Source organism: Oryza glaberrima, chromosome 4 (genome assembly GCF_000147395.1).
Source record: "Oryza glaberrima chromosome 4, OglaRS2, whole genome shotgun sequence".
NCBI lineage: Eukaryota > Viridiplantae > Streptophyta > Magnoliopsida > Poales > Poaceae > Oryza > Oryza glaberrima.
Genome location: NC_068329.1, coordinates 10,463,473 through 10,478,887, shown reverse-complemented (window position 1 = coordinate 10,478,887; position 15,415 = coordinate 10,463,473). Strand labels below are relative to the sequence as shown.

At 44.6% G+C, this 15,415-nt stretch overlaps 1 protein-coding gene and 1 pseudogene across 1 annotated transcript; both read left to right on the top strand.

Moving 5' to 3' along the window:
* Positions 1–545: 545 nt before the first annotated feature.
* Positions 546–9,229, top strand: LOC127771683 (probable LRR receptor-like serine/threonine-protein kinase At1g56130; annotated as a pseudogene).
* A 4,574-nt stretch (positions 9,230–13,803) lies between these two features.
* LOC127770757 (uncharacterized) lies at positions 13,804–14,940 on the top strand. Its single transcript, XM_052296565.1, has one exon. It carries the CDS (start codon positions 13,804–13,806, stop codon positions 14,938–14,940), a length of 1,137 nt encoding a protein of 378 aa, XP_052152525.1.
* The last annotated feature ends 475 nt before the right edge of the window (positions 14,941–15,415 follow it).

The following is a 15,415-nucleotide window of genomic DNA, read 5'->3' as shown; positions in this document are numbered from 1 at the left end:
ATAGCTGTCACTATAGTTTTAGAGCTGTTTTCCAATTATTTTTGTCTTTGATAAGTCAGATTTATCAAAGCATGGATTTAAATTTGCAAGGCCTTCTGACCGAATTGCTAAAAAAACTGTCACAAATTTTTTGGGCAAAAAACTATAATGTATAACTATAGTATCTTTATAGTGTAACTACAATGTATAAGTGCACTCTAAAGGCATTGTAATATCAATATAAGTTAGATATAAAGTTGTATATTTTATTTTAATATATATTATATAGTTATAGTATAGGTATAATGGAAGTATAATTGTAGATTTGAAAGCTTTTACTTGCGGCAGTTTTTAAATAGTCCCTTAAATTGATTGTGGAGGGTTAAACACATGCTCTATATATCGTTATCAATAGTGACGGGTCTGGTTAACCAGCGCGTGCAATTAGTTGACCGGTATTTTTCACGTGCATATACTCTAAATATTATACGAATATATAGGAGGTCGTGTACGTCTTTAACAAGCCACGCAGTGTTAAAAAGAAAAAACAAAGCCACGCAGTGTTGTTTCAGCAGAGAGAGAGAGAGATGCGTTCTTCCAGAGGTGTCATTCGCCATTCCGTGTGGTGTCTGTTGTTTGTATGGTCATGGCGGGTTGCAGCAGCTCAGGATCAACAAGCACCAAAAACTGATCCAGTCGAAGGTAAGCAAGCCAGCAATCATGTACGGTGTGTATTGACGCACCACGTATGTCTATCTTCTTTCGTTTTTTGACATTTACATATTTAAGATGTGAAATTTAATAAATTATCAATAGCATATGGGTACAATGATAAATTGTTTAATGCCACGCCTAAAAGTGACGAATAGTTAAATGTCTCTCGGTTTTCCTCCATGTATATAGCTAGATTGCAGGAGTAGTAATTTGTGGTTGTCCTCGATATATGATGTCCCTCGCACTACTACAGAACACCTGTTAAAGCATCCCCAGTAGATACTCTCTCCCGTCCTCCTTACATGAAATAGTGTATGGTGGAAGAAAATCCACCTCTGTAGCGGATACGCCATCTGGGCATCCAAAGATAGCTCATGCACTATCCCGTAGAGAGAAACGCCGGATATGGTGTTTCTCTCTCCTCATGCAATCCCACAACTGTTGCTCCCATCTGGTTCTCCCACCCTCATCGGATCGAGCTATGGAGGGGTGAAGGAATGAATGTAGAGAAGAGAGAGAGGATGCGCTGGTGGCCACCTTAGTCGGTCGGTCCTGAGCGTCGCCCCTGTGTGCTAGCCCATGGTCATATGAGCTGGCAGCTCCCATCATCGGTCACAAGCGCCTACCCTGCACCCACCGTCGGCCAAAGCGCCACGCGCCCACATATCTGACTCTGCCCTCCCCCTCCTCCTATAGACCCCTCTCAGTAGGCAGACGCCTGTGGCATCTCCCCTGCCGTCCTCACTGCTCCTCCGCTTGCGACTTCTCCCCGCGCCACCTGTGCCGACCCTCTGCGCGCCTGCTCGCGCCGCTCCTCCGCCCATGCCGCCAAGCCAGTTCTCTCCCCGTCGCACATGCTGTTACTCCCCCCCCCCCTTGAACCACCCGTCGGTGGTCAGCCCTCCTCGTATGTCCTTCCCATCCTCTCAGGCTCTCAGCATTGGATATATAAGAGAGAGAAAGGTGAGGAAGTTTTTTTTAGAGGTTGAATTATGAAATTTCTCAACAGTTCTTCCCATACATTGTCTATTTTTGATTTTTGGGAGTGGTAAAGGTGAGTAAGTTAATATAAATGTATGGTAGTTGAAAGATATTAATAAAATATAGGATGTTGGTACATGAAGAATGTAATATAAATGATCTATTGGAATCAAAAGGAAAATATTGGCCATCAAATGGGAATATGGAGGATGAAATTTGCATAAGCTGGGGATGCTATTAGGGAATGATACATGTATAGGTGCCGGTTTCTATTGTGGAAGAGTTAGAGGAATTTGATTTCATTAATGGCCTAACTATCATCCATATGATTATTAGTGGCGAGTTAATTAGTAAACATCATCCATGAATGCAGCGGTGGCCCTGAACACGATCATGAGGCGATGGGGCAAGGAGGCATCATCGGAGTGGAATGTTAGCGGTGATCTCTGCAGCGGTTTCGCCGCTGACAAAAACGACTGGGATTACTATCCCAACATCAACCCATTCATCAAATGCGATTGCACTTTCAGCAACAACACACTATGCCACATTACAAAACTGTACGCACACTCTCTTTGGGCAACACCTAATAGCCCAAGCACATTTTTTTATAGGTATTACTTGTCTGTTGTTATGCAGGAGGGTAAATAAGTTGGACGTGGTTGGTCAAATACCTTCAGAGCTACAGAATCTCACCCGTCTAGAGAACTTGTATGGTATCTAAGTCTTTTTCTTCTTAACTAGTCCTGCTACTAAAGTTATGTAGATCAAGGTTTTTCACAGACTATAAATTCAATCACACAAATTCTCTTTGTGAACAGCAGGGTACATTTTAGTCAGCCATGCAACATCCTTTTTACATTGGCTAATTGGTTCTATTTTTTTATGTTGTTTTCAGGGACTTGAACTATAATTACTTGACTGGTTTCATTCCATCATTCATCGGAAAATTCACTTCAATGAAATACTTGTAGGAGTTACATGTTCTATATCATGTTTCATCCATTGATCGTTCTTGTTTCTTAACTATTCTTAATTATTTAAAGGGCATTGGGTTTCAATCCACTATCTGGACCACTTCCAAAGGAACTTGGAAACCTCACCAATCTTATTTCATTGTAAGAAATATTTTCTCATATGCGGATTAATCTTCAGCTGCTCCTTCTGTTCCAAATTACTCATCATTTTTTCGTTGTCCTATGTAAAATATCAAGAAGTTGTTTTTTTAACCAATTGAGTATGAATTATATATTGTCACAATATTTCTCATGATGAATCTATATATATATATGTATATATATATATATATACATATATATATATATATATATAACTGTACTCATTTGTAAAACTTGATAGCCAAGAGTACATATATTTGACTTGCAACAAAACTTGAATAGTAGGTAATACGAAAGAAAATGGAGTATATAAACTACTACAGAAAACATCATAGGTGTCAGTTTCCCAACCGGCACCAGGAAGGCGGCACTGATTACCCGGGGTTAAAGGTGCCAGTTCCAAAACCAGCTCCTTTTAGGCGCACACAAGCAAAAAAAATCAGCTCGATACATTGAGCCGTCAAGCCGATCCCAACTAAAACCCATATCTAAAAATTGCCTCAAATCCATGAACTTTAGTCAATAATCCCTAGAAAAACAACACAACTAGATCAAATAATACACATCTAGATCACATCTACATTAGCAATAGATCACATCTATATCAACAAATCACAAAGAGGGAGGGAGGGGAAGAGACGGATCTGCCGGCCGCCGACGCCATCGCACCTCCTCCACACCGGCTGTCGTCGCCGCGCCGCACCTCCAACCGGCAGCCCCACTGCTGGATCCCCGCAGCCGGAGGGGCCAGCACCACCACGCTACCAGATCCAGCACGGGCCACCTCTATCCCACTGCCATGCCCCCTCCTCCCGCGCTGCCTCCGTGATGGATGGAGGAGGAGAGGAGAAGGAAGAAGTGGAGAGGAAGATAGAAGGAAGAAGAATAGAGGAGGAAGAAGAGAGTGGACTAGTGGGTGGTGGTGTGGTGGGTTAAAGCACACCGGTTCTTCTCGGCTTGTTTTACTGAAAAACCGTCACCTATAATATATTTTAGGTGTCAGTTTTTAATTAACTGACACCTATATTATACATGTTGGTTTTTCTCAAGAACAAGCACCTATAGTCCCTTAAAGGTATTAGTTTTTTATGTTTTCAGTCTGGGGAGGTGGGAAAAACACTATAGTTACCGGTTTTAGCTGGTCTGGCACCTATAGTGTTGACCGTCACCTATAATATATTTTAGGTGTCGTTTTTTAATTAACTGACACCTATATTATACGTGTCGGTTTTTCTCAAGAACAAGCACCTATAATTCCTTAAAGGTATTAGTTTTTCTATGTTTTCAGCCTGGGAAGGTGGGAAAAACACTATAGTTACCAGTTTTAGCTGGTCTGGCACCTATAGTGTTGACCTGTATGTGCATTTTTTGTAGTTAGTGATATTTGGACTCCATGAACTAATATAATATAGTACAACAAATGGCAATCGCATAAGTTCGACCAATAAAGTAATAAAAAAATCATAACTACTACTCAGTACTAAATATTATGTAATAGGCACGTCAATGTAACTTCCCTGTTCATGTGTTGTTTCAAATGATCAACTAAAGTTGATCGAACAGCAAAAACTTGAACATATTGTAATGATGAATATTGCGGGTCAAATGGCACATCGGGAAAAACTATGCCCCTTCCTGCTATTAGTTGATGATAATAATTTCTTATCTTGAAATATTTTATTTTCATTTAGGGGCATTAGCTTAAACAATTTCACAGGTGGCCTTCCTGAAGAACTAGGCAACTTGACCAAACTTAAGCAATTGTAAGATACTCCATTGATTTCTAACTTCATATTTCTATTTCTAAAAGAATTAAAATTTGGAATGGCCAGATCTATTGTTGAACATGACAATAATAAACTTTCAATAACAGGTACATTGATAGTTCTGGATTCAGTGGTCCGTTCCCTTCAACGTTCTCAAAACTTCAGAACCTGCAGATCCTGTATAGTCAAAAGCATAGCCTCAGCTGTTATATTCGTCATGCTTTCATGATAAATGACATTTTGGTGTGTTTGCAGTCTAGCATCAGACAATGGATTCACAGGGAAAATACCTGATTATTTAGGTAGCATGACTAATTTGGAAGAAATGTAAGATTATTAATATTAACTTATTAACATATCTCATATGTTCTATCCTATTTTTGAGAGAGATGAATTTGTGCAAGATAAATTATTCTGTATATCATGTTCTTTCCATTCAGACTTATAAACAAGAGATCTGCTCCACTCCAACAAAAAGTATCTCGAGATACCGGTACCTCACGATACCAAATCGTTTTTGATTTTTTTGATCTAACAATGCTCATCCTACCTAGCTAAATCCAACGATCATAAGCGACTTATTACTATGAGGTACTGGTACCTCGATGTACTTTTTGTTGGACCAAAGTAAATTTCTATAAACAATTGCATTTTCACATTTCAGTCCTCGCTAGATAGAAATGAATAAAGCTGCATCACAGTAACTTGTCCAGGTGGCATATACATACGCAGTGATTTTATTAAGACTGGTCACATATAGAACTTATATATCTTTTTCTTATTTTAAAATGTGGAATGCCCTTTTTCTAAAATTATGAGATTGTAGTGCTTTCCAAGGAAATTCATTTGAAGGACCAATCCCAGAAAGTTTGTCTAATCTGACCAAATTAACAACCTTGTAAGTATACTCTTTAGGTGACATTGTATACTCTTGAAGGTTGATAATGTCAAGGCTGATAACTAATTTATGAAAAATATAAATGAGCAGGCGGATTGGAGATATTGTAAATGGGATCTCTCCATTGGCTCTTATCAGTAATCTGACTTCTCTGAACACCTTGTATGTGATGATTTCAGCTACAAAGCTTACAGTATATTGTCTAGTTGCAAGTTACCACGGTTAGATTTCATTGTTACAGAATATTGAGGAACTGCAAGATATACGGTGATCTCGGAGCAGTAGATTTTTCTATGTTTGAAAAGTTAAGCTTGCTGTAAGTTTTCAATTACAGGCTATGGTGCCAATTGATGATATTGTTAATCATTAACTCAAGTTCTGTACCATATGTTCAAGTAATATGGTTGTCATGTGGTACAGGGACCTAAGTTTTAACAATATCACAGGGGAAGTTTCTCAATCCATCCTGAATTTGGGAAATCTACAGTTCTTGTAAGAAATTCTTTTTACATTAATTTGTTGATAGAAGCTCCTATTAAGCAGATGAACATGTTCGATCATCTTGAATTGTGCCCAATTCAGGTTTCTTGGGAACAATAGCCTTACAGGAAGGTTGCCTGATGGTATAAGCTCTTCCTTAAAAGCGATGTATGTCAAATACAATCGACATGGCATTATAGCACAACTTACTTTCATAATGGAATATATTAACTCCTGTATAATCTAATTCTGTAATGTTTACAGAGATTTTTCGTACAATCAACTCACTGGGAGCATTCCTTCTTGGGCTAGCCAAAACAATTTACAATTGTAAGTGTAATATTATGATATCTGTGTTGCTGAGAAAAAAAATAGATATTCTAATATTCTGTTTTGTGAAAGGAATTTGGTGGCAAACAACTTTTTACTCGGTAGCACCAGTAACAGGTACGTACTAATTGTGACATTTAGTTCTAATTTTGCTAGCGCACTATAAGAATTTAGTTCTAATTCTTATAATTTTGCTATTGCACTATAAGAATGCTTGCTGACAACTTTAAATTTTCAATCCAAATTTGCACAGTACACTACCTTGGGGGCTAAACTGCCTCCAACAAGACACTCCTTGTTTCCGTGGATCTCCAAAATGTACATTTCTCAATCTTCATTGAACCAAAGACAGTAATATGAGCTAAGGAATTTTAATGATTGTTACAATTTTGTGATCGTAGATTATTCTTTTGCGGTTGACTGTGGTAGTAATACATCAACGAGAGGATCAGATAATACCATTTATGAAGCAGATCCTGCAAATCTTGGAGCTGCAACATATTATGTTACTGGTCAAACAAGATGGGGTGTCAGCAGTGTAGGACACTACTTCCGGGCCACAGATGCAAAGAACATTATATATAGTTCCCAAAATTTTAACAATGTAGTTGATTCAAAGTTGTTTGAAACTGGAAGGGTGTCGCCATCATCTCTGAGGTATTACGGCCTTGGACTTGAGAATGGAAATTACACAGTGCTGCTTCGATTTGCAGAAATTGCTTTTCCTGACTCACAGACTTGGCTAAGCTTAGGGAAAAGAGTTTTTGACATATATATTCAGGTACCAATCAAGTGCATTTTATATAATGTTTTTCTACTGAATCTTATCATTCTTTATCTGAAACTATTATTGACATTTACATAGGGTGCTTTGAAAGAAAAGGATTTTGATATAAGGAAGACGGCAGGTGGAAAGTCTTTTAGCGTTGTTAATAGGAGTTTCATGGTAACTGTGTCTAAAAATTTTCTCGAGATCCATCTATTCTGGGTTGGTAAGGGCGGGGGAATCTATGGGCCATTGATCTCAGCATTGAGTGTCACTCCAAGTAAGCGAAACATTATATATAGTATCGGGAAGTGCTACACTAGCTGCCAAGAAATAATATTATTCCTTTGTAGATTTTACTCCTACTGTGCGAAATGGCATACCAAAAAGCGAAAGTAAAGTAGGTATAATTGCCGGAATATCTATTGGTGCAATAGTTTTAGTATTAGCAGCATTATTTGGAGTGTTTACGCTGTTAAAGAAGCGGAGGGCATTGGCATATCAAAAAGAAGGTATTATTTGTTAGTACATAATTCAAACATCAAAATTGTCAAATGAATAATCTTCTCATCTGTCCTAAAAATAACATGCAGAACTGTACTGTTTGGTTGGACAACCTGATGTTTTCAATTATGCTGAGCTCAAGCTAGCCACCGACAATTTCAGTTCTCAAAATATCCTAGGGGAAGGTGGATTCGGGCCGGTGTATAAGGTTATTGTTTCCCATAATTAATCATGTACAATTGGATATAAATTAATGTGATTTGGCTTTTGAGTGTTGCATTTTGGCAATATTTTGTCCATGCTCAAAATATACATGTAACAAATTTGGCAGGGTAAGCTACACGATAAAAGAGTTATAGCTGTGAAGCAACTTTCTCGGTCATCTCATCAGGGGACAGGCGAGTTTGTGACAGAGGTTGCAACAATTTCGGCCGTGCAACATCGGAATCTTGTGAGATTGCATGGATGTTGTATTGACAGTAAAACACCCTTGTTGGTTTATGAATACCTTGAAAATGGAAGCCTAGATCAAGCAATCTTTGGTGAGTTCACGTCTGCAAAATAGCAAGCACACCTGCAGCGCTAATAAAACTATATTTGTCTAATTCACAAATAAATCTTTTTGTTTTATGAATAATAGTTAAGGATTTTGCCTTTTTCTGCATTTTGTTATAATTTGCATTCCCGATATTAATAGGGCTATTTCTTCTTGTAAAGGTGATAGTAGCTTAAACCTAGACTGGGTAACACGCTTCGAGATCATTTTAGGCATAGCAAGGGGTCTAACTTATCTTCATGAGGAGTCAAGTGTGCGCATTGTGCATAGGGACATCAAAGCTAGCAATGTCTTACTTGACACTAACCTCACCCCAAAGATCTCTGATTTTGGACTTGCCAAACTCTATGATGAGAAGCAAACTCATGTGAGCACTAGAATTGCAGGCACATTGTAAGAACATTTTACCACTGATCTTATTATGATTGTAACATCAATATGAATCCTACTATTAACTTGTCTTATATTTTTAAGGGGCTATCTAGCTCCAGAGTATGCAATGAGAGGCCATTTGTCAGAAAAGGCTGATGTTTTTGCATTTGGAGTGGTCATGCTGGAGATTGTCGCTGGGCGACCGAACACCAACAATTCCCTGGAGGAAAACAAGATCTATCTCCTTGAATGGGTAAGCTAGTTTACAAACAACCCATATAAGAAAACATCAATTCATTGTGTATTTTCATTCGTTTACTGAAACTATGTTCAACAAAAGGCATGGGGCATGTATGACAAGGATCAGCCGCTCAAAATTGTTGACCCAACTATAAAGGATTTTGACAAGGATGAAGCTTTTAGAGTCATCAATGTTGCACTTCTCTGCACTCAGGGCTCACCGCACCAGCGACCACCAATGTCGAGGGTCGTGGCAATGTTGACTAGAGATGTCGATGCGCCTAAAGTGGTCACGAAGCCAAGCTACATCACTGAGTGGCAGCTCAGGGGTGGTGGCAACAACGTTAACACCTCCAATAGCTATGCAGGATCCAGCTACCAGACCTAAGTTTCGTAGGGAAAATCCAGCTACCAGCCCTAAGTTTAGTAGGGAAAAGATATCACTAAAGTTTGTCTCCATTGAAGGTGAATTTATAGTAGAAATTATCCGGGCTATCGACATTGGGTTGAAATGACAATATTGTAGATCCCTTTTTTTAACATAATTTTGTGTCGGCGTGAGTTAGAGCAAATAATGGAATTACTTATCCTGAACTCTTTCATTCATGGTAATAATAATTTGCTTCTAATAATTTGTAAATAGTGAATAACCGTGGTCTATTTACTACTTAAAAGAAGCTAGTAGATAACCCTTAATCTGTAATGGCCAGTGCAACGCTTAGGTAAAATTTTGTCCTAATATTTATGCGCACTGTTATGGTATAGTTATACAATGCAGTAGATGTATTGTCCACTTTTTAACGGGTTAAGCTTTGTATTGAAATCTATGGGAACCCCCGGTTTTATACACCGGTAATCCCATGTGTCATATAGTACTATTCCCTGGATCAGTAAGTAGTACACACATAGCACAGTATAATATCACAACTGACATTGTTTATAGGTGTTTCTACATTAATAATACATGGGTAGCCCAAACGGGTCCCAAAATAGACCAAGCATGCTCACATACATTACAAAATGCCAAGTAAAATAAATGAAACAGCGGAAGCAAAGCGGCGGCGGTCCATCGAACTCCACAGGCAATGTCTGGTGAACCTAGGGTCCCTAATCCATCGTCTTCGACACGTACTTGACAGCAGCGTTGCATGAATATAATCGACTCCAACTCCTTTCTAAAAGATTTAATTAAGCAAGGGTGAGTACATACGTACTCAGCAAACCACCACTACAAAATGAATCTAATGCACACCGGGGTTCAAGGATGGCTTGGTTTATTTGCATAAAGCTAGTTTTTACAATTCATTTCACAAACCTATGACCTAGCAGTTTTAACTCGAAAACAGTGTTAATGTTGAAGTTGTAATTATCCAGGGTTCATACACATCTCCAAGCCTCGCTTGGTTTGGTTTACCCTCACATTCATTTTATACCAACTCTATCATACCAACCTTCCCACGGGTTGGGCAAGGTTCTCATGTCTCACCATTTCTACACTAAGCAATATTAAAATCTATGAGTCTAGTCAAGGGTAGTACAGGTCCCGGCGCTCATTAACCGCGAGTACGGCTATTCGAATAGATTGGTTTACTCACACTGTAGTGGATGTACGCTTTTAATTCCGCACTCCGTGGCTTGCACAATACATAAGCCTAGTCCCAACACATGAGACTTGTCACGGCCCGGCTTTTCAGTCGCTCTTGCATTTCGGCACTCGCTCCAAGGACTATGAGCCCCCATGCACCCCTGCACTCCAACCTACCTACTGTCGGATGGTGAGGGGAGTCCTGGCGCTCTAGGGATTAGGAGATATTTACTACATATATACTTATAGAGTGTATTTTAGGTTTTACGCCCGACACCGCACTCATCCACATCGTACTCATACAGAACCTACCATGACTGGAGTGTCGCCCCACGAGAGCTTCCTAGTCCGTCGGTCTGCCCATACATAAGAAATGCGGTCGTACTCGGTTCGTTTCCTGTATAACTTCCTGACTCGGTCCTTAAATGTCCAAGGTCAGCGACTAACCGTTTCCAAAACCACTCATATTCTACTCATGCCGCCCTAGTCGAAATAGTTTTGTTTTATTAAGTTTTGGTTTTTGCAAACGGTTTGTGTGTGGCAGGTGGCGCTCATGTCTCCACCCGTAAATCATAAATCACTCACATCGAGCGATCTCACATCCATATCCATATAATCTAAGTATGGAGTGTACAAACGTCTACAATAGCAATACTAAGCAATGTCAATAATTGACTGCGTATAAATAAATAGACTTAGGCAACAATTGATATAAAAAAGTGTATAACGGTAACAATATCAAGGGTAGACGATATTCAAGTGTAGGTACGCAATTTATAAATAGCATGCAATTTTATTTGCAAGCAACACATTTATAAATATAGGCTCAATATGTTCAAGGAAGGGAGCGTAGTGACTTGCCATGCTATAGGTCCCTAATGCCGTCGAGAGATCTGCATCAGTTAGATGATTAGAATACCCACGATCGAAGAATAACCAGAATATTCACGCTCGATAAACGGCCCAAGAAGCCACACACAATCCTAAGGAAATAAAATAAAGCAACATTCAATACAAACTATGTGTGCCATTAAATATATCTCGATTTTAGAGAGATTGTGGAAGTTGAACGGAGTCAAACGGAGTTATGGTCACAAGATATGAATTTCCAAAGTTTGGGGAGGATTTAAGAACAAAGAAGGGGGACTTCTCGGGAGAGGATATGATCTAGACTTTCAGAGGGGCTTGGGTGGAAGAGGAACGTAACATGGGGGGCCAACACAGACTTGTACAAGGAATCGACCTCATGGGCTTGGCCAGAGAAGTAGGGGAAGTGCAAATAGACTTTTGGAGTGAGAGAGAGTTCAGAGAGGAAAAGTCTAGAGGAGGTGGGTCCCATTTCTTCTTTTCTTTTCCTTTTTCCTTCCTCTCTCTCTCTCTCCTCCTCTCGGTCTCATCCCTTTCTCTGCTTCTTCTCCTCTTCGAGCGCGTACAGAGAGGCGAGGGCGGCTGGGCGTGGCGCGCTGCGGCGCGGCGACGGGGTGGCGGCCTGGCGCAGCGGGCGGCGCAGGCACAACCATGGCCGGCTAGGCGGCGGCTGGGCACCGACCTGGGGGAGGCTCGGCGGCGTCGGGGGAGGGGTGGCGCGGGGGTCGGCATGGCGACGCTGGTAGCGGCGGTGGCGAGGATGAAAGGGAGAGCCGGCACAGGGGAGCTCGGGGCAGCGGCGTCGGCTCGGCTCGGGTATGGCCGAGCGACGTTGGCGCGGGGATGGAGAATGGAGAGAGAAGGGCGGCAGTGGAGATGTGTGCCTGGCGAGGCGCCGACGTCGTGCGGCACCCTGGTGATGGCCGATCCGCGCGAGGGCGGCGGCTGGGCGGAGTATCAGCCGAGCGCGGCGGCACGGTTGGGCGCGGTGGCTAGGCCGCGTGCAGCTTAGCGCGACGGCGTGAGGGAGAGGAGGAGTCGGGCGACGAGGTTGGGGGTGTCGATGGCGATGCTGCGCACCTGGCGCGGCCACACCGCGGCGTCCTAGAGCGAGTCCCAGGCGTCGGCGGGGCGGCGGCCGGGCGCGGTGGAGGAGGGACGGTGCGCACAATGGTGGCACCGCGCCGAGACAGCGACAAGTGATTGGAAGAACAGAGAGGAGGCGATCGACAACACTAAGGAACGACGTTAGGAGGGAGAGCAGGGAAGGGAAGGGAAGGAGGAGATGCCCACCTTGCGGCAGCCGGGTAGCGGCACACCGTGCGTGGTCGACGGGCGTCGATGATCGGCTCGCGGTTCATCCTCGGTTTGCTGTTCATCCTTGCACACCACGTGTTCGATCGTCGGCAACAAGCGAACACACAGCGTTAGGGGATAAATGTCAGCAGGTTAGTGCGAGATAAGGATTAGGGGTTTGCGTGTTAGCGAAACAGAAAATAGAAGGGATCAGTGAGTTAGTGAGTCAGAGGTTAGTGCAACCGAAAATAAAGAGCCAGCGGGTTAGTGAGTCAGTGCAACAGAACAACAAAGGGTTAGATGTTAGGGGGGTTTAGTTTGTCCAAAGTTAGTCGTTCTCGCCTTCTCGGGTGATCAAAGGCGTGGCGGCCTCCCTGTCCTCTTGCCTCAACTGAGGCCCAGGCCGCGGCGGAGCAAGCGGAGAGGTGGCAGCTTGTGCGCGAGACAGAGGAGTGGCAATGGGCAGAGCTCGAGTAAGGAGAAGGAGAAGAAATGGAGAGGAGCCGAGCTGCTGCTGCCTTGGTGTGGTTTATATAGATTTGCTGGCTGCCTATGCATGGGAGACAAGGTAAGTTTGTTGGCTGTTCTGTGAACTTGGTGTTGTGGATCTTCCTCATTGTGTTGTTTATATTTTGGGAATGAATTTTGTTAGCGTGTAATATGTCATACATATCCTCTCACGGCGCTCCTCCCTATTCTCCTGATTCTATTTCTATAAGTCAGTTGAGTGGATAGAGGAGGGTGCAGCCTATATATGTAATTGCTCCGTGATCAATCCAATCTATCGCGTTGAGTCATATCTTCCCACATGGTATCAGATTTTCTTCCGCTTCCGCCTACCAAACCCTAATACTCCCAGCGACGCCATGTCGTCTCCTCCCAGCGACACCACGTCGCAGCCTCCTCTTCCTGACTCCGCCTTGCTGCGCTCGACGATGCGTCCCGTGCCGTCGCCGACGCTGTACGCGCCTCCTTCATCCCATCTGAAAACGTCGACGTCGACCCAGCCACCGCAACTGCTGTCGCCAACGTCCCCGCTACCCGCGCGTCCAAAGCAGCCTACGACGCCCTCTACACCACTGTCGCCGCGTTCATCGCGCCCACGTCGTCCGGCTCCTCCGACGATCGATCTGGCTCTACAACAGCGTCACTCTCCACTTCGTCCCTCTCCTCTGCGGCATCTACCTCGACGTCGTCACTCTCCACTTCGGCGTTCATCTCGACGTCGTCGGCTACCGTCACCACGTCGCCGCCGACCACGACCTCGCTTCCTCCGTCCCTGGAGACATTGTTTGCCGCCGCCCGTCTTCACAGCGGCCCTGCGGCATGCGGCTACAACAACCAGGATGCCATGCCCGGCGGTTTCCCGGCCGGCTCCGGCGCCTTCCTGCCCGGCTCCGGCTCCGGTTCTTTCCTGTCCGGCTCAGGCGCCTCCCGACGCGCTGGCGCCCCCGTGCTCGACGACGACTCTCGCACGGCTCTCCACGCCCAGGCTGTCTCCGTTCTCAACGTCAAAGCCTTGGTGCCAATCATCCTCGACGTGAACGCCGCCAACTTCACCCGGTGGCGTGGTCTGTTCCTTGTCGCTCTCGGCAAGTATGATCTAACCGATCACGTCCTCTCCGATGCTCATCACCCTGCCAACGCGTCCTGGCTCCAAATGGACTGCGTAGCGCTTGGGTGGCTCTACGGCACTATCTCGGCGGACCTTCTCCAGGAGGTCATGGCACACGACGCGACGGCTCGCTCGGTGTGGCGCGCACTGGAACTTCAGTTCCGCAGCAACAGCGAGCAGCGAGCTCTCAATCTCACCGTGGAGTTCCGCACCTTTCATCCAGGTGACCTCTCCGTCAACGACTACTGCCGCCGCATGAAGGCCATGGCTGACTCCCTCGCCGATCTCGGCGACCCGGTGACCGATCGCGGCCTCGTCCTCGCTACCCTGAACGGTTTGAGTGCCAAATTTGAAAACTTGAAAACTATTATCACCATGCAGTGTCCTTTTCCGTCGTTCGCCGACGTGCGCTCGCAGCTTCTCCTGGAAGAGCTATCCAAGGCTAGCCGCAACACCAACACCTCCACCGTCCTCCTCGCCGGCACGTCAGGTGGCAAGCAACCAACTACACCGAACCCCGCACATGCTACAGGCTTCGGCGCCAACACCTCCAACAACAACCGGAATCGCCAACGCCGCGGCGGCGGCGGCGGCAACTCCGGCACCAACAACAGCGGAGGCGGTGGTGGCTCTCAACAACAACCTGGGCCACCACGGCCTGCTACCTCTCAGCCCGGCTCGGTGCAAGCCTGGCCTTCCCCGTACAACCCTTGGGCCGGCACAATACAAATGTGGCCGGGGTCCTTGGGCCGTGGGGTGCTCGGCCCACGACCGGTGTCTCCTTTTGCTGGTGCTACTCTTACCGGGCCGCCCAATGGCTTCCAGGTGCAACAGCAGGCCCCCTTCCCTGCGCAGCCCGTCCCCATGGGCTAGGCCGCCCAGGCCCCTCTTGCTCCCCAGCCCACGGGATGGTTCCCAGGCGCACCTTCCCAGTGGGATCAGGCCTCCCTCGCCGGCTCCTTCAACACCACGACGCTGCAACAACCGCCGACAAATGAATGATATATGGATACGGGTGCCACTGCACACATGACTTCGGATACCAATACCCTCTCTTTCACCCACCCTCCCACCTCTCATGACCCCTCACATATAATTGTCGGTAACGGCTCCACTATACCAATAACTTACATGGGCCAAACCAACCTCCACCACCCTAACCGCTCCTTTACTCTTAAAGATATTCTTTGCTCTCCAGCTATCATTAAGAACCTCATATCTGTTCGTCGCTTTGTCATTGATAATTGGTGCTCTGCTGAGTTTGACCCCTTTGGCTTTACTGTGAAGGATCTTCGTACCAGGACTGTGGTCGCCAGATTCAATAGTTCCGGCCCACTCTACGCCATCC